The sequence below is a fragment of the Rattus rattus genome, chromosome 1 (assembly GCF_011064425.1).
Source record: "Rattus rattus isolate New Zealand chromosome 1, Rrattus_CSIRO_v1, whole genome shotgun sequence".
Classification (NCBI taxonomy): domain Eukaryota; kingdom Metazoa; phylum Chordata; class Mammalia; order Rodentia; family Muridae; genus Rattus; species Rattus rattus.
Window position 1 is genome coordinate 153403050 of NC_046154.1, and position 26940 is coordinate 153429989.

Here is a 26940-nt window from a genome sequence, read left to right on the forward strand (position 1 = left end):
GGAGCAGGCCAGGTAGGCCACAGGCATTCGCAGCAGGAGTTCTTCTGTCTCCATAACCACAGATCCTGGCAAAATGGGGGTCTGGGTTCAAGCAGAGGCATGGCCTGTTCCCAGGTCCTGGGACAGGTACAATAACAGGTTTTGATGCTGTGCTCCTGAGCCCAACGTGGGGGGCTGTTGTGGATCTGCACTGAGAGCCAGCCTGTCCCAGCATAGGGACTTCAGAGGCTGCAGATTGCAAGGGTCTCCCCACCTCCTACAGGCGCATGCGTGCTTGTGGTGGGGGTTTAGGATGATTAGCACAAGGTCAGTTTCTCCTGACCTCGCCTGGAGGTTGAACTTGGGTTATCAGGCTTGGCAGCAAGCACCATTACCCACTGAGCCCTCTCAGCATCCCTTTGCCTTACCTTTTGAGTTAAGGCCTCTGTCTGTGCCCTAAGTCAGGTTCCTGCTCTGATCTCCATAACTCAGGTGACTAGTATGGCTGCCATGCTCAGCTGTGACATGCCCGGGTGCTGGAGATCCCAACTCAAGTCCCTGGGCTCATGGTGGGGACTAGCTCCTCTACTGCTGAGGGAGGATGTCCCTGCAGTCTTGGCTGGCATAATGGCAGTCTTCCTGCCCCAGCTTTCTAAGAGCAGAAGTGACAGGCCTGCACTACCACACTGGCTACATAGACTGGGCATGGTGGCACATGATGTCATCCTGCCACTTGAGGTTAAAGGCGGTGCATCAGTTCTGGGTAATCCTTGGCCAGCCTGGGAGACATAAGACCCTACTTCAAAAGAGAAGAGATTGTAAGTCGCTCCTCTCCCTGGCATCCACAGGTACCTGTGCTGGGCCCCAGGGGTGGGTGCTGGACACAGCTGGCCCCAGCCTATGACCTCCAGGGAAGGGATGGGGCTCGTGACACCTAGGTACTCGTGGGATCTAGGACACCTTCAGTGTTCTTGCGTCAGGGTCATTGTTGGGGGAGACCACCCTCTGGGGACCTGCACTTGTCACAACAGGGTGGGGGCAACCTCCCACCATAGACGGTGTGCAGAGCAGGGGCTCAGCTCAGCACCCAGGAGAATGGATTGGCCCTGAAAGTTGGCAAATGAGGCTGAAGCAAGTTCTAAAGCCGTCCACTCACCCGAGCATACGCAAGGCTCCAGGCAAGGTGACTAGGACCCTCACGCCCCCCGTTCTGGTTTGCTGTCTCTTGTGGACTAGCAGCTGCCAGGCTCCTGCAGCATAGCTATGGTGACATCAGTTCCTGCGGGGGCTTGGAGGTGTGGGGGAAGGAGTCCCCCAGACAGGTGCTATTTTAGGACTAACATGGTGCTCGGGGTTGAGGGGGGCAGCGCCAGCTCCACAGGCCTCTTGTCCACATGTTTTGAGGACTGAGATATCTTTAAAACTGGGCATGGTGGCTCAAACCTGTGACTGCAGAGCTAATACTGAGACAGGGGGATGACAGCTGTGGGGCAGATGGCAGGACTCCCTTCTACCAGCATCCTCAGCTCCTGGGAAGCCTGGTCCCCCTTTTGATGCTTTTTAATGATTCCCACAGCTCAGAGGCCCATGGAGCTCCCAGCATCCTGCTCCGGTCTCCATGGAAACAGCTCATCTGAGGACCAGCATCTCCCAGGGTACAGAGGATGGGATGCTTGTATGTGACTCCGGACCCTGGGCCTCACCCCTCCCTGCTCCAGCCTGGACATAGTGTCTCTGCAGTTAGCGCTACCTGTGGATTACAGTGATGGCAGTCACCATGGTGAAGCCAAGCCCATGAGGAGCTAGCCCGTTCTCCCTCCAGTGTCGATAGCACATGCAGAAATGGAGGTATAGATGCTTGGACCATGCAGCAGACAGAGGAAATCATGGGAGACATCTGGGCTTCCAGAATTGGCATTAGATCCCTGCACTCCTGCTTTGTGACCTTGCCCAAAGCATCAACTGCTCTGGGCCTCACTTCCTGTTTTTTTGTTTTTGGGTTTTTTTTTTGTTTTGTCTTTTGTTTTTTGTTTCTGTTTTTTGTTATAGAGGCTGGAGAGGTTGCTCAGCTGTTACAGCACTGGTTGCTCCCACAGACGACCCAGTACTGTTCCTAGCACCCACAATGGAGGCTCACAACCACCTGTAACTCCAGTTCCGGGGAACCTGACGCCCCCTTCTGGCCACTATGGGTACTTCATGTGCACAGACAGGCAACACGCTGCACATAGGTAAATCTTTTTACAAAAACAAATTTTAGGAACAGGACTCCTTAATTCTTTTATGTATTTGAGACACTGTCTTATGTGCCCCAAGCTACCCTTCAACTCTCTGTAGGCAAGGATGCTTTTGAACCCTGATCCTTTTGCCTCTTCCTCCTCTGGAAAAAAAGAAAGCATCAAATTTGCAATAATCAAAATGAACACAGAAATGCTATGCACAAAATATTACCTATTTAGTTTTGAGACAAGGTCTCTTGACATAACTCTAGCTGACCTGAAATACAATGTGTAGCCCTGCTGGCTTCAAACTCACAGAGTTCGTTCATGTGCTGCCTCACCCAGCAAATGTCACCATTTTCACTATGTACGGGCATAGGCACAGCCAGTGTAGGCATTGCCAGCGTAGGCACGGCCAGCATAGGCACGGCCAGCGTGTTGGAACAGGCATCCATGGCACTAGGAACTTCAATTGAAAATAAAAATATGAGCAGGGCAAGGCAGCGCACGCCTGCCATCCCAGTCTGCCGATGGAGGCAGCTGAGGCAGGAGGATTGCTTGCAAAGGCCAGCCTGGGTGTCTGCTTCTGTCCTCAAGTGGCCCGTCGGTTTCTCTACCCTACTTAGTTGTCACCGCCCTGACCCTGCCCTGCCCTTTGTGTCTATGTCACAAGCTGGCTTCATTATGCACCTCCCTGTTTTCAGAGCCACAGTTCCCTTCCATGGCTACTCATTGTTTGCTGACTCGTTTTATCTTGACACAGGCTCTTATGATGTAGCCCAGGCTGCTCCAGAACTCCCGATCCTCCTGCCTCAGTCTCTTGAGCGCACCTGGCTGCCAGGCAGATCTCATGATTGTTGGTGACAGACACACTACGGATGCCAAGGCCAGAGCAGGGAGACCCGCCAGTCTTTCTGACGGGCATGTCCAGCCTGAAGACCCCCACAGCTCCAGGACCTCTGGGCCTCAGTTTTTCCCTGGAATCCCCATTTCTCTGCCAGCCTCGAGGACTCAGTTTCCCGGCGCCAGCCCCGCCCGTCTCTTGCAGGACCCGCGGCGGCCGCCAGGAACGCTGTGGCGCAGTCGCGCGCGGGCGGGGCCGCTGACGGAGCGAAGCGGCCGCACCACAGCTCCTGCCCGGGCCAGGCCGGTGGGCGGCAGCGGGCCCGAGCGCCCCGGGGCGCGGCCCGACGGCATGAAGGACCTGGACGCCATCAAGCTCTTCGTGGGCCAAATCCCGCGCCATTTGCACGAACAGGACCTCAAGCCGCTATTTGAGCAGTTCGGCCGCATCTACGAGCTCACAGTGCTCAAAGACCCGCACACCGGCGTGCACAAAGGTGGGCACCATGTCCCGCACCCCTCACTCATCTCTGTACCCCTACACCCCGCCTTCTGCACCCAGAACCCGCCCCTGCACCCCGGCACCACCACCCTGCAGCCCCAGCCCTTTCTGTACCTCTCTTTCTACACCTGCACCCCCCCCAACCTCTACACTCCTCCCTTGCACCTGAGCCTTCTAGATTCCTCCCCAAACCCTTCCTCCTGCACCCCTACATCCCAGCCCCCACTCACCTTCCCCTGCACCCTCCTCCGCCCTGGGGGTGCCGCTCGCGATCCAGCTGCCCCCTCCTGTCCTCCGCCCCCTCTTCCTCCCTCCTCCCCACTCCCTCCTCCTCCATCGCTCTCCAGCTCTCCATCATCTCCCTCCGTCTCCCTCCTCTCCCCGGGCATCTACCTCTCTTTTCCCCTCTCCCTCCCATTCCCATTCCCAGACCCCTCCTAACCTGTGCCTAGAGCGCCAGAGACCCCAGCCTCCCAGTCCCCCACCACCCTCCTTGTTGCTTTTGGTCTTCCTGGCCCAGCTTGGAACTTCCCACCTCGGGATTGGGAATCCTGCTCACAAAGCCGGGCTAGCTCGGGCTGCAGCCAGGACACATGTCCAGGACCCGAGGCTGAGCGGTAACTACAAAGACGTGGGGGCGTGGGGAGGGAGATGAGGCTGGGGCCCAGGTGATACGGAGTCCCAGGGAAACCCTCCCTGGGTGGTGCCATCTTCCTGGCCCCTTGCACCAACCATGGGCTCAAGTGGAACCTGGGAGCGCCAGAGCTGAGGTTAAGACAACGAACGTGAGGTCCTCTGGACAGAGCCCAGATCTTGGGGGATGTGGCCTCGCCGGCAGGTGGCTAAAAAAACCTGACTCTCCCTCCCATGGACGCATGGGGGTGGGGGGCGCAGGGTCGCTCTGCTCTGCTCTGTCTCAAGCCCTAGTGTCTGAATTTAGTGGCTTTGACCAGCTCTCCTGACAGGGGCCCAAGGTTGAGACCAGGATCTCCATCCTTGGCAGAACCCCAGGAGGGGCCTTAGCGCCTGGGGTGGGTGCTGGGGTGGGGGAGTCATCTCCCTTGGGAATTCCAGACAGGAAACAGTGGTGGATGAGGGGCCCATGATGGGACTGTGAGGGCTGGTGTGGACATGGAGTTATTGTCTTTCTGGTAGATGTAGGGGATCTGGGAGCCTTGGTATTTAGGGATGTTGCTTGCGGGGTGAAATTTGGGCAGCGGAGGGTATCATTGGCTGTGACACTGGGGACTAGAGAAACAACAACCTCCCAGGCTGCACCCAAATGGGGAAGGGGGATGCCCCAGGCCAGCAAAGGAGGGGTTTAGGATCTGAACAGAAGTCTGTATTTGGAGGACAGGGACACTGGTGCTCGACTCTCAACCTGAAATTAGAGTGCTTAGGCAGGAGGATCAAAAGTTCAAGGTCATCCTTGGCTACGTTGCAAGGCTAGCCTGGGCTACTTGACCATCCTGGTTCAAGAAAAGTGGATTTGTGTGGGTTAATGTGGAGTGACTGTCAGCCAATAGCTGCCCCTCTCTCGGCTTCAGGCAAATGAAGACAGAATAAGTGGAGCTGGTAAACCTGGGGCCTCCTGTCAATATTTCAATGGCTTTGTTTCTGGGATACATCTTCAAGATAGCCCATAACAGCAGAGGTGGAGTCCCAGGGTGGATGCAGAGAAGGAACAGGGAATGGAGAAGAGATGGGGCACATTGACCCTCTGTAACCCTCCCTGGAGCCATCCAGAGAATGGGGACTCCCTCAGTCTGGGCTCAAGGTAGAACCTGGGGCTCACATTGGGGTCCTCTGTCCCGTTTCTAAGGAAGAACTAGTCACCCTGGAGGTCTCTCTGGCCCTACAGACCATATGCATTTTCATGTTAATGGCAGCATTTGCCTTGGAGCCGCTCGCTCTGGGGGCCTGGCCTGCTGTTACCATGGGAGCAGCAGCAGCTGTTGGCTGCAGGAGGAAGTGACTTGGAGCCTACAAGTGACAAGCAGCCTTGGGGACACATGGACCCACCCACAGGTGTGGAAGGAGCAGTTGTCCTGGGCCACAGCCAGATGCTTGCTTGAGCCACCATGATGGCTTCAAGTGGGGGAGTATCATGCTTTGTGCCTCAGTTTCCCTAGCTGCTTCCAAGATCTTCTCAGGGGAAGCCACTGAAAAGAGAGTAGAGGGTAGAGGGGATTTTAATGAACTTATGGGCACAAGGCCTGAGTTCACAGAGTGGGTTACACTCTGGTGCCTGGGCTTCTCAGGCAGGGGCGGAGAACAGCAACTGCAAAAGCCCAGAGGTGCAGCAAGGCCTGGGAAAGCTCAGCAGGGAGTCGACTGCTGTGTGACAGAGGCAGGACACAGGCTGCACGGAAAGTGCTGGGGAAAGTGAATGGAGGTGAATGGGAGAGGATGGATGGGTGGATGGGTGGGTGGATAGATGGGTGGGTGGGTGGGTGGATGGGTAGATGGATGAATGGATGGACAGATGGGTGGGTGGGTGGACAGATGAGTGGATGGATGGATGGATGGATGGATGGATGGATGGATGGATGGGTGGAATGATGGGTGGATGGACAGATGGGTGGACAGGTGGGTAGATGGATGGATGGGTGAATGGATAGATGGGTGGATGGGTGGATGGACAGATGGGTGGATGGACAGATGGGTGGATGGACAGATGGGTGGATGGACAGATGTGTGGATGGACAGATGTGTGGATGGACAGATGTGTGGATGGATGGATGGATGGACAGATGGGTGGACAGGTAGGTAGATGGGTGGGTGGATAAGTGGTGGATGGACTGAGGGTGGGTGGATGGTGATATCCCCAGCAAAACTGCCTGGTGGAGATGTGGTTATGAGCACACGTTTTCCTGGGTAAACCTTGGAGTGCTTGAGGTGGGGCTCATCAGATGCTGAGGATTTGGAAGGGCTGGGGAAGGCATTGGTTTTTGATTCATCTGGAGAATGATGTTGCAGATTGACCACAGCCTGTGCTAAGGTCCTGGGGCAGGAAGGGGTGTGTGTTGGAGGAGCCGAGGGAGGCCACAGGCATGACCGTGGGTAGAGAGTCATGCTGTCTTAGTGCTCATGGTCATCTCTGGTTGCTGCTTCAGGAAGGATGGATTGGAGGTGAGGGTGGGCTCAGGGGTGTGAGGGGAGGCCACCCGTCTTGTCTTGTTTGATGACAGGGCAGGGTCAGATAGACTCACAGGAAACTGTTCTTGCTGTGGGGTGAGTGTCCAGCTGGGTGTCTTGGTGTTGGGTGGCTGAGGATCATCAGTCAATGTTGGCTTTGGCTACAGAGGTGGTCAGGGGCCCATTTCCAAAATAAGGTGGGTGGGAGGCTGGAGAGGTGGTTCAGAGGCTTAGAGTGAATACTGCTCCCCCCAAAGACCTGAGTTTGATTCCCAGCACCCTCAGGTGCTTACAACTGCCTGCTACCTGGTGCCTGGTGGGTTCCAGCAGGGACCCTGCTCACCCCTGCTAGCATGCCATGGTCCCTCCATAGGGCAAGAAAAGTAATCTAAACATGGCCTCTTCAACATTCCAGAATTTTCTGAATCTCAGAAATCCTTCAGGCACTCATCACCCCCAGCTTCCCCCATCCCCTCCCTCCCCATCCCTGCTTGGGTTGAAAGGCGGATGTTCCCAACTTGCTGTGTGTCCTGGGTGAGGCTTCTGTGCCTCTCTATGTTTACCGTGTGTGTGGGGGGGTGTTAAGACTCCTGACCAGTTGGTGGTATCTGCCAAGGTCTAACCACACCCCAGAAGCAAGTGCACAGGGGCACCTGGGTGAGTAATTTGGGGTCGTTCAGATTTCTCCCTGGATAGCTTCAGAGGCTCAAACACCCTCCATGGCTTCCCAGTGCCCTGACTTTTGTGGCTCCTGCTTGCTTGTACTCCAGTCTCCTTCCACTTGTCTCCAGGACACCCTCAGTTCTTAGTGTCTGTGTCTGCCCCAGGATCATCCACATGAGGGGCACCCGAAAGCCACCCTTGAAATCTAGGCACGAAGAGAGTGGCAGGGGTGGGGGTGGGGGCTTCCAGCCAAGCCAGGCAGCCCCAGCGCACATGCATGCGGAAGAGAGCTGGCCTTTAGCTGAGTGTGACCGGGGGCCACTGTGAACCTCAATCTTTTTGTCCACATGGTGGGACTTTCTCCACATTCTCCAAGGTTCCCAGATTTAAGAGTGTCCAAGAACCTCTTAACACGTCGTTTATCTCTGAGTCTAAAAGCGGGCACCCAGACATGAGGGATAAGTTTTCTAAGGGAGGTGACAGCCCCAGTGTTAAGGTTCAGCCAGGGACCGTCGGGACCCTGGTGGCCAGACCAGGGCGGCGGACGCACTTCAGCACCGCGGACAGCGGCGTCTTCCAATGCGCCTGGGTTTCCCTCGCCCAGGGCCGGCGGTGGGAGTGGGGTTGAGGGTGGAGGAGCTCTCAACTACAGGAGGTAGGGCGATTCTCTCTTTGTGACAATCTTCCGCCCTGCCCTCTCTCCTCCATCCTCCCTCTGTCCTTTTCTTCCTCCTCTTGGATTTTTCCGGACAAGGCCTATCATAAACTCTATGTAGGGGAGGAGGACCTGGAACTCTGCTGCCTGTACCTCCAGGTGCTGGGACCAATGGTGTCGAGTGATTGTCAGGCAAGGGCGGACCTATCTCAGATGCATAAAGAGCTGGGTGTGGTGGTGCACATCTTTAATTCCAGCACTCAGGAGGCAGAGGCAGGCGGATCTCTGAGTTCAGGGGAGCCTGGTACAGAGTGAGTTCTAGGACAGCCAGGGCTACAGGCCTCTTTCCTGCAGCCGGCTCCCCAGGCCGGCTCCTTTTGTTACTGCCGCAGCCCAGCGTGGAGCTCTAGGCTGCGTCCCCATCTTCCCAAGATGAAAATCAGTCTCCTTTGCGCTCTTCCCACCACCATTCCTCCTCCTACGTGTGAATTTGTTGATGCTAGTGACCTCAAGGACTCCCCGGTGCCCACCACACTCCTTGTCTGTCCGGCCTCCTTGGCTGAGCTTAGGACCCTGACATCCATCTGTTTGTTCTGCGGCGGGACATACAGCTTTCATTTTCATGGCTATGGGTGGGAGAGCACACCCCATGTGTCAATCATTTATCCATTAACTGGTGACATTTTCATGGTTGCTGTCGTCGGTTCTGGCCCAACCACATCTAATTGGACTTTTCAACTTGGAGGATGTGGTCCATATCCTGAAGGGGTTGGGTAGGTTACAGAGGACTCCTCCCCGTGTAATTCACGTGCATGCACAGCCCAGAGGGTTTGCTTAGCAGCTGCCTTTCAGTCTTCACCCACATCTCTCACCCCTGAGCCTAAGGGATCTTCCTGCCTACACTTCCCCAGTGCTTAAATGGCAAGAGTGCACCACCATCTCCCCAGCACTGACCCCCTACACTCGGGTACCCCATCCTCTCTTCCAGTCCTCAACACCCACAAATCCACTTCCTGTGACTGCTTTCTGGGAATTTCTTCTCCTGGAGTCCGTACTGTGTGGCTTTTTGCACTTAGCTCAAGTGGCCTCAAGGTCCCCTCACGCTGGGGGGTGTCAGAGCCTCAGTCCTGTTTGTGGCTGAGTAATACTCCATGGTGTCCATGGACATCTACCCCTGCCCCTGGGCTGCCCACCACCTTTGGGTCCTTGTGTCCATGGTGTTGGGACCATCTCCTCACCAGCTGTTATTCTCCCACCAGGCTGTGCCTTCCTCACGTACTGCGCCAGGGACTCTGCCATCAAAGCTCAGACGGCCTTGCACGAGCAGAAGACCCTGCCAGGGGTGAGTGGTCGGTGGAGCAGAGGGTGCACGCTCAGCTGTAGGAGACTTGGGCTCAGTGGACACAGAAGGGGTAGAATAAAAAGGCCATAAACATGAGCATCTTTTGTATGCCTACTGTATGCTGGGCTCTGTGCATCACAGAAGGGCTGGCTGTACACACTACAAGTTGACCTGGTCGGAAATGTGCCTCACTGGCAGGCAGCTATGCAAAGGCCCTGGGGTAGGGCAGCCCAGCATTGGGGGAATGTCGAGGAGACCCCTGTGGTTGGAGCAGAAGGGATGACAGAGAAGGGGTTTGGGGGAGGGACAGGAGCAGGGCGCCTAGGGGACAGGGACAGGAGGAGAAAGGCTGGGCAGGGCTTTCTGGCCACAAAGGATGTGGACCTTTTTTTTTTACCACCCCTAAAAGAGAGAAAACAGCTTCGTTCTGCTCCACCCACTTCTTACTGTGTGACCCTGAAATAGTCACTTGACTACTCTGGTCTCTGATATCTGAAAGAACTTGACAGGTGAGGGTGGAGAAGAGGGAGAAGGCAGTTGTGCATGGCTGGTGCCAGGGAAGATGTCACCAGAAACAGAGTTGGTGTTTGGTAGGACTCTAATAACACACCCAAAGCATTATAAAGAAAAACTGTCTCATAGTTCTGGGGTTCGAGGGCCTGGGCTGGCATTGGTGTGGCTCTGAGGAGCATCGTTCCTGTTCCAATGCTCACCTTGTTCTGTGGTTCCCCAGGCTCCTGTGGAGATATGGTGCCTGCCCTTGTCACCTCCCTTGCCACCACACCACCCCTATTCCTGCCCCCACCCCTGCCATCATCCCTGTTCCCAGCCCTGCCGTTATCTCTGCCCTCATGCTTGTCCCCAACCCTGCCCTCACCCCTGCCCCTACCCCTGCCCTCATCTCTGCCCCCACCCCTGCCCCCACCCCTGCCCTCATCTCTGCCCCACTCCACCCTCAGCCCTGCCCTCAGCCCCACCCCTCACCCCTGCCCCCACCCCTGCCCCTCACCCCTGCCCTCAGCCCCTGCCCCCACCCCCTGCCCTCATCTCTGCCCCCACTCTACCCCTCAGCCCTGCCCCTCACCCCCTGCCCCCACCCCCACCCCCCCCTCACCCCCCTGCCTCCACCCCTGCCCCCTCATCTCTGCCCTCACCCCTGCCCCCCCTCATCTCTGCCCCCACCCCTGCCCCCACCCCCTGCCCTCACCCCTGCCCCTCATCTCTGCCCCCCACCTCCCCCCCCTCAGCCTTGCCCTCACCCCCCTGCCCCCCCCCCCTGCCCCTCACCCCTGCCTCCACCCCTGCCCTCACCCCTGCCCCCACCCCTACCCTCAGCCCTGCCCTCACCCCTGCCCCCACCCCTACCCTCACCCCTGCCCTCATTTTTGTCCTTACCCCTCCCTGCCTGGCTTCTCCTCTCCCCCAAACAGGGCACCAAGGACCCTTTCCCCAAACATAGGTTGGTGGTGCTCAGGAAGGGATGGATGTGGAGGGATGTTCTGGTGAGGGAGGTATCATCAATAAGTTCCTGTCAGCTGTGAGCAGTGTGTGAGGTCAGGGAGGAAGACCATGTGGCCTTGGGCATGTTGGCAGTGTGAGCACTAGGCATGTGGCGGGCAGATGTGGGGCGCAGAGTATGAAGACCAGGTGGGAGTGGCCCCATTGAGAAAGGAACCTAAGAGGTTCATTGATTGACAGCTTGAGAGTGGGTCCTGTCCACGGGTCCCTGTGCTCTCTGGGGACAGTGAGTGACATTGTTGGGCAAGTGTGGCTGTCACATTGGGCGACTCCTGGCACGGAGTAGGTGGAAGCCAGGGACTCGGGCCCAGAACCCACTGAGAATGACCCAGCCATGTGCTTCCAGTGCCCGGGGACAGACTCTGCTTAGAACAGGAAGAAGTGGAGAATGTTCTGGAAAAACGTTGACTTTTAAAAATGTGAGGCCATCCATGTCTGTTGCTGGGAATTTTTGACAGAAACATTGATGTCCATGTTAATACTAGGTTTTTAGTACGCAGTCAATACAGAGCAGCCTGGAGGACACATGCCCCCTCCCTCCTGCCAATGTGGCCTGTTTTCTTGCATTTTCATAATTTTTGGCAGGATGATTATTACATGTAACCAAGCTGATTTGAACACACAATCCCCCTGCCTCCACTTCCATGCAGGGCGGGTTGTCAGCAGCCAGAGACTGATGGGAATTATCGCTGACATAGGACAGTCACAGCCCTGATTTTGCCACAAGTTTTCCCTGAATAAGATCAGGTGTCATTGTCAAACCCACATTTATGGGCCTTAGGATGAACTGAAACTCGGGCTCCATCTTGTGCTCAGGGACCCGCACGTGGCTGCTCTGCACCATTCTAGAACGTTCCATGCTCCGCCATAGGCCAGGTTTGTCCCGTCACTCCTCCCCACACACGGAGGATTCTGCTCTTATGGCTCTGTTGATCATACAACGAGTACTGAGGCCACACGAGAACTGAACCAGCCAGGGGCAACATGGAGATGGGTAGGCACAGCCTTATGCTGATAAAACTTTATTAGAAACATGGGTGGGCTGGAACAGGGCGGGGCCTAGCAGCACCCAATTAGGACCTCCCCCCCACTGCCCCGCCCCTTCCGTGGGCCAGGTGAGAAGTGTCCTCTGCTGGGACTTGGAAGCGAGGCACTGATATCATTTAATTCTGAGAAATTGACATGGCCCAGGAAGATCCTGAATGTTCTAGACTCTGGTGCCAGCTGAGGGTGACACTGAAACCTTGACGTTCCAGATCTTTCTTTGTTGAGATCTGTGGTTGGTGTCCAGCCACAGCTCCAGGCCTCAGTTTCCCCAGCCGTGTGTGTCTCCTCTGCCCAACAGACAGGAAGACTAGGGCTCAGAGAGGGAAGGTGACCTGCCCGAGGTCCCCAGACCTAAGCATCTACTCTCTGAAAGCAAGGGTCTCACACGTGGGGACCATGACCTCCATAAAAATCAGTAGGATCAGGGAGAGACTTGGCCTCGAAGTACCAGGCAGAGAGCGGTGGAGGACACCGAGGTGGACCAGACACCTTGTAGTGTCCACATGATACGCCACACACTTGTAAAGGAGTCAGCCACCAGGCAGGTGGCTCCTGGAACCTCTCTTACTCCTCTCCCCCCACTAAAAGAGTCTTCCCATGCTTTTTCACAGCTATGTAGTATTCCACAGCTCAATGGCCTCATCCATCGGGTCTGAAGCTGAGGGCGCCATATTATTTCTGGTCAGATCTTGTCCTCTGGTGTCTATTGGCAAAGGGTCAGAAGATTAGAGATGGGAGGAGCCATCCTTCCTTGGAAACACTCCTAAAGGCATCAACTTTGAAAAGGGTAGAGAGGGCTGTAGGAGGAGGGGTCCTGGGAGCTGGCTCTTGCTGGAGGCTTTGGATGCTGCAGGGAGAGACTGTAAGAGCAGCTGGAGTGCTAAGAAACCATGGCAGGTGCAGGATGGGTAAGGGGTTCGCCGTGTCCACGTGGGAGAGGTTGACTGGTGTCTTCCCTGGTTCTGGAATCTTCCAAAGGTAAAACTTAGCAACTGCAGGAGAAATCTGCACAGCCCTGGCTAGACAGGGTGAGATTGTCCAAGGGCCTCAGTTTCCCCATCTGTAACACACACACAGCTCAGATATTCCCATCCTAGCTCAGAGATGAAATGGATCCCAGACACCCCACGGAACTCCTACTGCTGCTTCAAAACCTGCCAAAGAATTTTCTCCACCATGGTCATAGGCAACTTCTTTTTTTTTGTTACCCCACTTTGCAACACTAGTAAGGATCCTCCCTAGGGTCCCCTCAGATCTTACACAACCGGAAATGTGAAGTGTCGGTGTCCGCTGAATGTGAGGAGAAAGGGGGTGGGGAAGGGGGCGGAGATGGGAGTTGCAGAAGGAGCATGGGGGATGGGTGGGCACCTGGGCGGGACAGATTGGGGGGCAGGAGGGTGGAGAGACCCAGCTCGGATGCGTGGCGGAGGCACGTGGTGTGGGCGGGGAAGGCGCTCCGTGGCCCCTTCTCTGTCAATGTGGGGTGGAGGGGGGATCCCGGGAGCACGGGAGACTGAGGTCAGTGATGGGGTGATGGCGACAGGGCCGGTGTCCTTCCTCCCTCCATCCCTCCCCCTCCCTTCTTCGTCTCTGAAAGATTATATTTAAATCTCTTTTGTGCGAGGCGAGATCTGAACTCGGAGGGGGCCCCCACAGAGGCGGTTTCCATGGTAGCAACAACTGCCAGCTTCCGCGGGGTGAATCAGCGTTGCCATGGCAACCCCATCTTCATCTACCCAAGGTGCTAGAGAGGATAGCTAGGAGGGGGGATGGCTGGCGGGGGCGTGTGGGTGGGGCTGCGGGGGGGAATGAGAGGCTAGATCTGGGGGACCCCTCCCCTGCCTCTTCGCCCCACACCCCTCCTAGGCGCCCTGACCCCAGAAGCGGAACTATTCAGTTCAGATCGCCTCCCCCAATCCCGGGATGTGGTGTGGTACCCAGGTGCAGAGGGGATGGGGTGTGGGTGGGAGGGTTTGGGGGGATTTGGCCGGCTGTGGGGGGGGGCAGGTAGTGCTAGTCCCTGGGAGGGTCTCAGAGGAGGGGAGGGGCTCTCCTAGTTGGGGAGGGAGGAGGAGGATTCCGGAAGGGGAGGGGCCCAAAGGAAGCAGAAGGAGAGGGGAGGGGTGTGGAGAGGGGTGAGGGTGAGGGGTGGGGTTTGGGGGTGGAGAGGGTGTAGGGGAGGGCATGGGGAATGAACTTGGAGGGGTGTTCATAGCTGAGTGAGGACATTGAGGGGCTCTCAGGAGCGGGAAGAGGCCGAGGTGTGAGGGTGTGAGGTTGGGGCGTCTGGCTCAGTCGTCGGATTGTCATTGTCAGGGGGGCACCGCACCAGAGACAAGTTCTCTGGCTCAGGGACAGAACACAGGAGACCAGGATGTCACAGGGCTGCGTGTGGAGGGCTAGCCTGATCTGACGCTGGTGGAGATCCCACTCTCGGTTCCTGGACCCTCCTGGTCCCTTCCTTCTTTACCCATAGCATGATAGATTTTTCTTCCACGTGGTGACATTAAGGCCCCTGTCTGGAGGCAGACAGAGGAATTCACCCAGGATTCTCCCATCCAGGGCCAGTGGAAAATTAAAGCCTCTCAGTCTTTTATGAGTTGCCCCACCCCCCGCTCCCCGTTAGCCCATCCTTGGGGCATGGGGAAGGGAGGCCTACCACCCCCAACCATTTCATTTGTTGGTGATCCTGTGGGCTAGCAAGTCACAAGGTGACATTTGCACCAAAGACTCAGGGACATCAGGCCATTTTCAAAGACAGTTTGTCCTGTTGGAATAATTATGATTGGGTTTTGAAAGCTAGCTAAGAGTTGGCGGGTCAGTTCTCCCTTGCACTGGACTTGAGTGTGTGCAGAGACAAAGGTGGACAACAGGTGCCCGCGCCCCACTATGTTCTCTGCCACCCTGACCATGTCCCCCTTTCCACAGATGGCGCGGCCGATCCAGGTGAAACCGGCAGACAGTGAGAACCGTGGAGGTAGTAGTAACCTCCCCGTGGCTGTGAGCCTCTGCAGCCTCAGGGTTGGGGCTCCGGCCGGCTCCGACTGCTCCCCCAGACTTCAGATACCCCACACCTTTCCAGTTCCCTCACGGGTGCCTGAAGGCTGCAGACTTGGGGTGCGGGGAGAGGTGTGGGCAAGGCTGTTGGGACCCTATATGTATGTGTAGGAGCTCTGTAAAATCAGCCTTTCTAGTCCTGTCACTTTCCATCTTTATGTCTATCGGGACAGGGTTTCCCCCGACCCCCATCCTTCTTGCGCTGTCTCCTGCTTCTGACTGTCCCCGACCTCCTGTCTCTTCTTCCCTGATGCCCCCAAGCATCTCTGCTGCCATTCCTCCTTCCCTCTCACCCCAGTGAGTGACAGCCATCTGAGTATGGTTTCCCTAGCAACCTGGCTCTCATTCCTGGGCGAAGGGGCAGCGGGGCAGCCTGAGCAAAGGTCCTGGGGCAGCGCGGGCCAGGGCTGAGGGTCTGCAGGACCAGCGCGGGCTCAGCGGGGCCGTGGGCCGGGGCTCCGCCCACAGGGGACCGGAAGCTGTTCGTGGGCATGCTCAACAAGCAGCAGTCGGAGGAAGACGTGCTCAGGCTCTTCCAGCCCTTTGGCGTTATAGACGAGTGCACAGTGCTGCGAGGACCCGATGGCAGCAGCAAAGGTGACTGGCAGGCGATTGGGGCCGGGCCTGGGGCGGGGCTTAGGGCGTGGCAGCGAGGGCGGGGTTGAGCGTGGCACAGGTGCAGAGCAGTAACTTGCACGAATTGTGGAATGGGATGGGACTGGAGGTGGGCATGGCCAATGGGAAGGGGTGGAGCAGGTGGGGTGGGTGCTTGTGGTTGGAGGAGAGGTGTTGGTGCACTATTCCTATAGTGGGTGGGATTTGGGTGTGGGGAGGGAAGGAAGGGAAAGAAGGAGAAGGCCTGGTTGCTGAGGAAGAGGAGAGATCAGGTCTATGGGAGACAGAGTCAGCCCTGGCTCCTCCTGAGTGTCCCTGCTCCTGAGTGTCCCTGCAGATTGGCCCTCCGGAATATGGCCTGAGTTCTTTCTGTCCTCGAGCCTCTCAGCTTTTTCCCCGTGTCTCAAGTTCTGAGTCTTTATGTATCTCTGTCCATCTGTATGACTGGAAGGCATAAAATATGGCTCCACGTTGGATGACCCTGGCTAGAGGTGCCTTGGTGAACACCACATAAATGCGTATGTTGGCCCATTTGGCCAGCTTCCATGATTCCACAGGTCCCTGTTCACCATCTGTGCTCTGTAGGTCAGGGCTAGTGGCCATTTAAACCTTTTCTTACTTGTTCTGATGGAACCTTTTTGGAGCCCAGGCTCCTCTAAAAGTGTGTGTAGTTACTGGGGTCTCAACAGTTCCTGGATGCTAAGCTGACTTCCTGTGGTCTGGATGGATGGATGGGTGGGTGGATGGGTGGGTGGATGGATGGGTGGATGGGTGGGTGGATGGGTGGGTGGATGGGTGGATGGGTGGATGGGTGGATGGATGGGTGGGGATGGATGGGTGGGTGGGTGGATGGGTGGATGGGTGGATGGGTGGATGGGTGGATGGGTGGATGGGTGGATGGGTGGATGGATGGATGGATGGGTGGATGGGTGGGTGGATGGGTGTGGATGGGTGGGGATGGATGGATGGTGGATGGGTGGATGGTGGGTGGATGGGTAGGTGGATGGATGGGTGGGTGGATGGGTGGATGGATGGATGGGTAGATATATAGACGGGTGGAGGGATGGACGGATGTGTGGGTGGATGGGTGGATGGGTGGGTGAATGGATGGGTGGATGGGTGGATGGATGGATGGAGATGGATGGATGGTGGATGGATGGATGGACAGGTATGGATGGGTGGATGGATGGACAGGTAGATGGATGGTGGATGGATGGGTGGATGGACGGATGGATGGGTGGGTGGATGAATGGATGGATGGTGGGTAGATGGATGGGTAGGTATGGGTGGATGGATGGATGGACAGGTGGATGGATGGGTGGATGGATGGATGGATGGATGGACAGGTGGGTGGATGGGTGGATGGATTACTGACTTTCTATTTAGCTGAGTTCATGACTGACATCTAAGTCTCTGGCCTTAGAAGATGTTGGTGTGTCCTGTCAGTTCAGGCCATCTTGGTCCTGCCTATATCTATGTGAACTCAACAATCGAGGGCTTCTTCTCCCTCTGGCTCCCACTATATCCACTGTATCCTTCAGTCCCTCACCTTCTCCTCCCTTTCCTCCCAGGCTGTGCCTTCGTGAAGTTCTCTTCCCACACAGAGGCCCAGGCTGCCATCCACGCCTTACATGGCAGCCAGACAATGCCGGTGAGTGAGACCTGTGCTCAGCTACAGTGGGGCTGGGGGCAAGTTGAGGGTGTGTGGGAGATATGGGTGGTTTTGTCATCTTCCCATCATGGACTGCTTCAGACAGGAGGCCGGATGTGCGGCCCAGACTGTGATCAGAGCCATGTGTGACTGGACGCCGTCCTGGGGCTGTACCTAGAGGGGCCTGAGCTCAGGCTCTCACCTGAGGGTGAGCTCATCTGTAGACTGTATGGAGATAATGAGGGGTCCTGGGGACCCGTTTGGCCAAGGGAGGGTAGAGAACAGGTGTCCAAGGTCCTAGGTAGAGCATCATGTGCGTACGGCTGTCATCTTACCCCGGGAAGTCCACATTACTGCACATAAACTGAGTCCCTAGCTGAGAGCAGTAGTTGTCTCCCTAACATAGCAGAGCTGGGTCAGGTTACCCCCAGGGCCAGCTTTCTCATGACTGGAACCGAGGAACAGGCTGTCTGCCCAAGGGGGGCATCTGGAAGGGAGAGATTGCAAGGGGTTTCTGCAAACTAGGCTGGGGGTATGTGAGCACAGTCCCCAGGAAGCACCTGGCTGAGCCCTGATCCTGCTAACCTCTGCCTCCCAGGCCTTAACTCTTCACGGAGCCCTAATTACATGCTGCTTCCTCTGAGCCCCAGCTCCTGACTGAGTCCCCTGAGCAGCATGGGCGATTGGTCTACTGTCAAATGTCATGTCCTCCCCATTCGCTGGCCACACACCATCCTTACAGAGAACCCACTGGTCCCAGATGTGGGTTGCATGGTGCCCCACCACCACCATCCTTCTCTGGGCTCTGGATTCTCCCCCGGCCTTGAGGGTATGGCTTCAGCTAGGACTTCCCCACCCCCAATCTTTGTCCCAGACATGACAGTTGAACCTCTATACTCCTCTTATCACTTATCAGTATGGCTGTGGCTTCCTCCCAGACACAACGGCCATGTCACCACATGGCCAGGCCCAGGGTGAAAAGCCCTATCGCTTCTCGTGTGGTCCTGGCTCTTCTGGCTGTGGAGTCCCATCCACGGGGAGCACTAGAGTCTGGGCTCCCCTGTCCCAATGCCACACGCTGTCCTTACAGGGAGCTTCCTCCAGCCTGGTGGTCAAATTTGCCGACACGGACAAAGAGCGGACACTACGGCGTATGCAGCAGATGGTTGGCCAGCTGGGCATCCTGACACCATCCCTCACCCTGCCCTTCAGCCCCTACAGTGCCTACGCCCAGGCTGTGAGTGGCCCCAGCCCATGGGCACAGCCCGAAAGCCCAGATCTTGTTGGACAGCTCTAACCACAGCCACCCCCCTGCCTGACCCAGACACACTCTGATGGTGGGCAGAGTGCTCGTGTCCCAACTGGCTGGAGCCTAGATCCTACCATTCCTAAATCTGCATTCAGCCCAACTCTGGCTCCACCCTCAAGGCTGACATCATCCCAGCTCCTGACATCCCAGTGCCGCCATGTTCCTTTCCTAGTCTAGACCCCAATCTGGATGTAAATGTTGAACCCTGTTTCTAACCCTGGCTCTGAGTCAAAGCTGGGCCGTCATCCTGTGCCACGCCAGACCCCATATCCTTCACTAACCTGGGATCTCAGGCTGAGCCCTACTGCCTGAGTGACCCCTCATCCCAGAATGAACTTTAACCTAAGTATGAGCCTCAGTTTCTAATGGAGCCCTAAGTCTATACTGAGCCTTTTTTCAGGAGCCAAATGCTAATGCCTACTGGACCCTGATCCCAAACCAGATGCTGCTGATCTGGAGCTGAGTCCGGTTTCTTCTTTTCTTTTTTCTTTTTTCTTTTTTCTTTTTCTTTTTCTTTTTTTTTCAGAGCTGGGGATCGAACCCAGGGCCTTGTGCTTGCTAGGCAAGCGCTCTACCGCTGAGCTAAATCCCCAACCCCGAGCCCGGTTCCTTGACTGAACTGGTGTCTCTCGAGGTCCTCCCCGACACCAGTTCCTGATCCGTGGCACTGGTCCCACTCACAGCATCTCTGTCCGCAGCTCATGCAGCAACAGACAACAGTGTTGTCCACCTCTGGCAGCTACCTGAGCCCCGGTGTGGCCTTCCCTCCCTGCCACATTCAGCAGATCGGCACTGTCAGCCTTAATGGTCTGCCTGCTACACCCATCGCGCCTGCCTCTGGTGAGAGCGGCTTCTGGGAGGTCTCAGGACAAGTGGAAACCCTCTAGGCCCTGTGTCTGACCCTCTCTCGCCCCACAGGGCTACACTCACCCCCACTGCTGGGCACTGCCGCCGTCCCTGGCCTGATGACGTCCATTCCCAGTGGCTTCCCAGGTGTTCTGCCCTTTCCCGGGAGCCACCCTGCCCTGGAGACCGTGTATGCCAATGGCCTTGTGCCCTACCCAGGTAATTTGGGAAAGTGCTCCAGAGCCTAGGACAGTGTTTGGAATGGATCTGGTAACTGAGGGACACACCTAGGTCCCCCAGCCTTATACCCTGTGCGGGGCAGGGCAAGGAGTGGCTAGAAAGGAGTGGGCACAGGAAGAGGCTGACGAGGGAAGTTACCTCACAACCACACACTTGGCGAATCGGTTGGTTTTTGGGTTCAAATTCCAGTTCTAGCTGGTTTCTAAAGCTGGACAATGGGACAGGTGACATCGAAGGCTGGATTCAGGAGCCTGGGACTCACACGTCTTGTTTGCTGTTACAGATGGAGGTCATATTGTGTAGTTCAGACTTGCCTTCAATCCCCTGTGTGCGCAGGCTACCCTTAGACTTGCTCTGGAGACCAGGCTGGCCGCACACCAAGGGCAGTCCTCCAGCTTCCACTTCCCAAATGCTAAGCTAACAGCCAGAGCACCTGCCTGGCTCAAATCTTTATTCTTGGCTTTGTCGAAGTGAGGCAGGATGGCCTTGAGTGCTAATGGACCAAACCAAGAACTGGGGGGACCACAGAACACTCAGGGGTCCCCACGAGCTGGATGAGGGAGTCTGGGCAGGGGATGGGGTGCAGATGACTCAGGTGAAGGGTTTTCCTGAGTGCTGGGGGGGGCAGGGTCAGGTGATGGTCACACAGGTTCACTTGGCTACTGGTGTTTACTGTGGGGGTGTCTGGGCGGGCTGAGCCACATCAGAGATACAGTTTCCTCGGCTTGGCTGGCCTGCGGGTCACCATACAAGGGAAGCTGGGTGGTTGTGGATGTCAGTACTCAGTTCATCCTCTGTCCTGCAGCTCAGAGCCCCACTGTGGCAGAGACCCTCCATCCTGCCTTCTCTGGAGTCCAGCAGTACACAGGTAGAGGCAGCCCTGTCCTGGCCACATGTCCCACCCTCCACGAGGCCTCCCAAGGAATGTACACGGTCCCTTAAACCTGGGACTCCCCACGTGTCGTTGCCAGGTCCCTCAGGGGCCTGCCCACCTCCTCCGAAGCCAGGGCTGCCTCTGGCTGTGTACCTTCCGTACCTCTGTCCCACCCAACTGTGAATCTAACCCCACCTCTTGAGACTTGTGCCCACCCAATGCCTTGCCCATGAGCCCTGCTTAACTAAGTTCATTCGTTAGGATGGTTCCATCCCTGTCCCTCAGTCCCTTGTGGAGCTCCACCCCTACGCCCTTTCCACTCTGCCCTCCCTGCTGTGGCCACGCCCCAATCCCAGCCCTCAGTTCATAACCCTTCCCTCAGCGGTGCCTCAACTACACTCAGAACCTGTCCTCCACTTTGGCCCCACCTCTTGGCCAAAAGTGGTTCTGCCCTCCACTGTGCCTGCTCCCTCCAGTTGAGGGTGGGGTGAGGCCAGGGCCGAGGGGTGGAGGGTGGTTCTTGGGCTCAAGGGTGTGACCAGGGCCAGAGAGGCAGGGCTGAATGGTGGGGCAGGGGCAGCGCTGAGGGGTGGGCCAGGGACTGGGCAGGGCAAGGGACAGGAGACAAGGTTGGAACCGGTCAAGACCAGGGTCTGGGGTCAAGGTAAAGGCAGAGTGGTGGTGGGGATAGAAAAGGGTGGGGCCTGAGCTGAGGAGCAGGATTAGGGCATAAGGGTCAGAGTTAGGGCCTGAGGAATAGGCTCAGGGCACAAGGAGCAGGGCCAGAGCCACAGCTTATGGGGAGCCAGAATGAAGGGCAAAGGCATGGAGGGAGGCAGAGACATGGAGCAAGGGTCAGGGCCTACCCCTTAGCCCCCAAGTCTGGCCCCACCCAGCTCCTCCTACATTTCTGTCTTGCCCCTCAGCCCTGGTCTTACCTCTCTGGCCCTGGCCCCACCCCACTCTCAGCACCATCAGTGCCCCTCGATCCACCCAAACCTGGCCCTAGGCCCAAGTTCTGCCCCTTGTCTCCATCCTTCAGCCCTTACCCCGCCCCTCGTTACCACAGCCCCCACCCCCACCCTCGGCCATTCCCGGCCCTTAGTCCCAGCCTCACTATCCTCACTATCGGTCCGGGTCCTGCCACCCAGCGCAAGTCCCAGCTGGGCCCCACCCCCTAGGCACCGCCCCTCAGCCACAGCCCCGCCCCTCAGCCACAGCCCAAGCCCCGCCCCTTGGTCGTGACCTCATCCTCTGCCCTGGTCCTGCCACTCAGCAAAGCCACAGCCCGGCCCCACCCCGTTGGCCAGGTCTTCAGCCCCAGCCCTGGCCTAGCCCTCTCTGCTCTGGTCCTGTGGCTCAGCATGGCCTCTGCTCTCTACAGCCATGTATCCCACCGCGGCCATCGCGCCCGTGGCACACAGCGTTCCGCAGCCTCCGCACCTCCTGCAGCAGCAGCGTGAAGGTGAGGCGACCCCTGCCAGCCCCACCCTCACCTGCACTGCTGACCTCGCCCCTCCATGGAACTGCGGCCCTTGAGGTTCCCAACTCCTATGGACAAGCGAGGAAACCCCCTTTTTGGTGCGCGTTTGTGCGAGAAGGCATCTTGGGTAAACAGGCCTTCCCAGTGAAGCCAAGCCTGTGGAGGTTATGCGGGAGAAAGCAGGAGTCTGGAGTCTGAGGAGGTATCTTGGGTAAACTGAGGCCTTCCCAGTGAAGCCAAGCCTGTGGAGGACATGCGGGAGGAAGCAGGAGTCCAGAGCCCTGCGACCCAGGGCCACTCAGATCCTCTTCTGACTGGGCACAGTGATCAGAGAGTACTTAACAACCTGCCTCAGTTTCCCCATCTGGAGCTCAGATGTCCTGGGCCCACCTGTGTGACGAAGAGTCATTGAGAAGTTCCTGTCCTGTGGGCGGGCCTTCTCTGCAGGAAGCCCTACTTTTACCTACCTATGGACCTGGAGGGCCTGGGCAGAGATGGGAGGGGGAGCCTTAGGCACCCTTGTGGAGAGTCTGCCCTCACCTGGGATTCACACTCCAGGGGGCAGGGGCTGGGTTCACAGCTGAGTCCTTGACTTTGAGGGTAGCCAGTGCCCCTGGATTGTCTCACACTGGGTTGCACTGTGTCCCCTGGACACTGTACCTGAGGCCACCAGAAGGATATGCTTGTCTAAATATTGACAGCCAGGACCGAAACCTAACCACAGGTGACATCAGTGGGCGCTTGGGGAAGGTTGGCCCTCCTTCAAGTCCAGGACAGGAGGGTGGGTAGAGATACCTACCACCAAGCAAGATAACCTGAGTTTGATCCCCAGAACCCCATGGTGAAGGACCCCTGCTCATTATCCTCTGATCTCCACACATACACAGTGGTATACACGCCCCTCAAATTAACTACATAGACGGACAGGCCTGGCTCCCCCAGGAGTGAATTCTTTTTTGTTTGTTGTTTTCATACTTTATTTATCTATCTATCTATCTATCTATCTATCTATCTATCTATTTATTTTTGTTATGAGTACACTGTCACTGTCTTCAGACACCAGAAGAGGGCATCGGATCCCATTACAGATGGTTGTGAGCCACCATGTGGTTGCTGGGATTTGAACTCAGGACCTTTGGAGCAGTTAACCGCTGAGTGCATTCGTCCCTTCATCTCTCTCTGGGCTTTTTTTTTTAAAAGACAAGGTCTCACTGTGCAGCTTACACTGCTCATAATCACAGCAACCCTCCTGCCTTGCCTCCCAAGTGCTGCAGTGATGGCTGTGAGCCTCCAACCCGGCCCAGCGTCTTTTTAAATGTCATGTGTTTCTTAGACCAACACAAGGCCCACAGAGTCACTGCTGAGCCACACCCACCTTGCCCCCATCACTTCACCCTGTTCTCCTGACTCCAGTGCATTACCCACAGGAGGAAGCTGGCAGCAGGCAATGTGGGGCTTTGGGAATCACCTGGGGGCTTAGAGTTGTCAGGGAGGCTCTGGCTTGTGGGGTTCCAGCAGGGGTGAAGATGCTATTTGGGTTTGGTCTGTGGTGAGCTGATGGCTGGGTGGACTTGGGTCAAGGCTCGCATGGCCCAACCTTGCTCCTAGCCATTCCCTCCTTGTATCTTGAGAAGCTCCTCACTCTATCCACAGCCAGAGATAAGGACTGGACCCCAACCCAGGGGGGGTCCGCCTCCTCTCCTTGGGGGCTTTATGTCTTTCTCTCCCCCACCTACAGGTCCCGAAGGCTGTAACCTGTTTATCTACCACCTCCCCCAGGAGTTTGGAGACACGGAGCTGACCCAGATGTTCCTCCCCTTCGGCAATATCATCTCCTCCAAGGTGTTTATGGATCGGGCTACCAACCAGAGCAAGTGTTTCGGTGAGTGGACATACCTAGAGACCCCCATTGAGGGGCTGGGGCGTGGTCAGGGGGTGGAGTCCCACCTAGAATCCCCCAGTTAGGGTCTGGGGGCGTGACCAGGGGTGGAACCCGGTCTAGAGTTTCTCAGTGAGGGGCTGGGGCGTGGTCAGGGTAGAGAACTTGCCCTGTATGTAGAAGGTTCTGGAATACTCTTCACTGACACATCAGTGTTGTAGGAAGAAAGGGAGGCTGTGGCCCCTGCACCACAAGGAAGTTGAGCAGATTGGATGGAGTGGGAGTGAGGCCCCCCCCCCAGAGCCGTACAAGACCAGCGTTATCTACAGGAAGCCTGGACCACGTCCCTCACCAGCTCCTGTCACTTTGTTCTCTCAGGATTCGTGAGCTTTGACCACCCAGCCAGCGCGCAGGCGGCCATCCAGGCCATGAACGGCTTTCAGATTGGTATGAAGAGGCTGAAGGTGCAGCTGAAGAGACCCAAAGACCCAGGACACCCGTACTGACCACGCCCACAGCCCCTCCGCGCTGTGGGCGTGGCCCCAGGTGAGCCGCCAGGCGGCCCCGTGCTCCGCCCAGCCCTGGCGTCATTCAACCCTCCTCCCATCCCAAGCTTACTCTCCAAACCCTGGGGGCGGGAGTGACACTCCAAAAGGCCAACTGAGGGTTCAAACCCTCCCCCATCACCTGTGGCTTGGGTGGCAGAGAGGGTGGGATTAGGGTGGGGAAGCTAGGGTGAGAGAAAGTTAGGAGGTTCCACACAGGTGACTTCCTTCCCAGGGAAAGTTTTGAAGGATGAATAGGAGTTCACTTTAGTGAACTGGTTTGGGGCTTGTGGTCTGGGGTGCAGGATGTGATGGGCGGGGCTCCTATCCCATCCTGTGAAGCTGTTCCCCCAGCCGAGAAGCCCGAATCCAGAGAAGGACGTGCCGCACACACACCCAGCTCTGTGTCCCTACAGTTGAACTTGGAATGCCCAGTTAAGCATGGCCCAGGACTGAAGCAGAGGAGATGGGGACACATCATAGCCTTGTGGTCCCCCACCTCTGTCCCCACCAGCTCTCAAGGACCCTGAGAGTCCTGACTTCTAATATCATGCCCAGTGGGTTAACAAAACCCAGAGTGCCGGTTATAATCTCACAAAACAAACGACACAAAACCAAATACCCAAACAAGCAAGCAAAAAAAACCCCAAAAGTCAATTTCCCCTCAACATTCTCAGCACTTTCTTTGGGACTGGACTGATTTTAAAAGGTGAACACAACTGCACAATGGCGGCGCCGTGGAGGTGACAGCCCAGCAGCGGCTACAGAGCACCCAGGAGTACTTTTTCTTCCTTTTTTTCTTTCTTTCATCACCCAGCCCAGGGCCTGGTAGAGATCGACAGTCTTTAATCCTTCGGTGTTTTTTGTCCGTTACCTGGGTCTTTTGGGCTTTATCTATTTTGGCTTCGATTAGGAAACCCATCAATCACGTAGAAATCCCCGGACCGCCGCCGTATTTTCACTTTTAACCCAGTGTCCTGCAGGCCATCTGCTCTGGGCTGGGGAGAGAAGTTCCATGTGAGGAGCAAATGTCCCCAGACTGATGGTGACTGTCAGGAACTGTTGTTTTGAAAACACTGGGGTTTTCTTGCCAGGACAAAGTGGGGCAGTGTGTTCTGCGCCCCGCCCCCCTTGCTTCTCCTCAATGTCCCCCTACCCTCCCCAGGTTGAGCGGTTCCCGCTTCCAACCGCTCCAGGACTTTTATGTAAATTACAGCCAAGTTTGGACACCAGCTCTCCCAGTGACCCCCTTCCTCCACCTGTCCCCCACTCGTGGCCCCCCAAATTCCGAAGCCACCAAAAGCCACTTGAGGTACAGAAGGCTCCGTGGTGTGTTGTGGGGCAGGGAACAGGAGTCTAAGCCCGGGTTTGAGGGGCCTATACACTGCCAATAACCACCTGCCCCTCAACTTGGGGACACCCCCACGTGACTCAGAGGCTTTCCTGGTCACCAGTATCCCCCTTAGCCAGGTTTCCCCTCCCCCCGCCCACTTCCTATTCCCGTAGCTGTGCGTAGACATGTGCGCACCATAGACTATATATTTTTGGAGAATGAACCACAGTGGCCAAACTCCGTCAAGGAGGTGGCTCTGAGCCGGCCAATCAGCGGGGGACCAAGGACAGACCAGCTGAGGCCGGCTGGACGCCACCCTGACTGGACACCAAACCAGGACCCTGCCAACACCATATACCTCCAGTTTTTGGGGTCTCCACGGTTGCTGCCCCCGCCCTGCCCCTCCCACTTTCATAGCCTTACTTGGGTGACCAGGTGTCTTTAGCTTCCTGCCAGGGGAGACTCCTGTCCCCCACTGCCCACCCACCCAGATCTCACACACACACACACACACACACACACACACACACACGGTCCTCCAATCACCAGCTGTAAACTGAAGGTCTCATACCCGAGGTCACCGTGAGTCAGATGTGGCCACGCCGGACCCGGTTGCTGACCCCGCAGGCTCCACACTTTCCTTTTCTACGTATCACCTACCTATCATCTATCTATCATCATGTCGGTGGTCTTTTTCTGAGTGAGTGCCAACAAGACCACCGAGAAGGGCATAGAGGGAGGGGATGTGGGGACTCATGATAATCCGCCTTTGATTCCTAGTTGGAGGTTTGGGAAGCCTGGTGAGAGAGCCCACCTCTTGTATATTACCCAGCCTGCCCACACACCCACCACAAAGCACAGAGTCGTTAATTTGGACATCCCACCAAGCAGGGGAGGGGGGTCCTGGGGGGGGTCCAGATCCCTTCCGACTGGTCCAAAAGCAAACAAAAGAGATAAAAGTTTTTTAAGGTCTAAAAAACATGTAAAAAAAAGCAAAAAAAAAAAAAAAAAAAAAAAAAAAAAAAAAAAGAACCCTTTTCATTTCTACCAAAATGTTTGTTGACTGACCTAAACTAAAGGGGGGTTAAACAACCAAAAAAAAACCCACCCTGATTCTGCCCACCTTGTTTCTCGTCTCCGGTTTGATGATCCCTTGTTCTGAACGTAACACAGTAAGACTGTGTTACGAAGTGTGCGAACGT

The 26940-nt window shown here is 56.4% G+C and overlaps 1 protein-coding gene across 6 annotated transcripts; it reads left to right on the top strand.

Moving 5' to 3' along the window:
* The first annotated feature begins 3304 nt into the window (after window positions 1–3304).
* On the top strand, window positions 3305–25155 carry Celf5 (CUGBP Elav-like family member 5). Of its 6 annotated transcripts, none has more exons than XM_032907184.1 (12): window positions 3305–3538; window positions 9259–9341; window positions 14835–14886; window positions 15432–15560; window positions 17150–17229; window positions 18320–18466; window positions 19237–19378; window positions 19457–19603; window positions 20430–20492; window positions 21883–21963; window positions 23720–23863; window positions 24239–25155. In XM_032907184.1, exons 1-12 carry the CDS (start codon window positions 3394–3396, stop codon window positions 24364–24366), a joined length of 1341 nt encoding a protein of 446 aa, XP_032763075.1. In that variant the 5' UTR covers window positions 3305–3393; the 3' UTR covers window positions 24367–25155. The 6 variants fall into 6 exon arrangements, with proteins under 6 accessions (XP_032763075.1, XP_032763091.1, XP_032763083.1 ...); XM_032907200.1 differs by having other exon boundaries at window positions 23761–23863; XM_032907192.1 differs by having other exon boundaries at window positions 14835–14883.
* Window positions 25156–26940: the final 1785 nt, after the last annotated feature.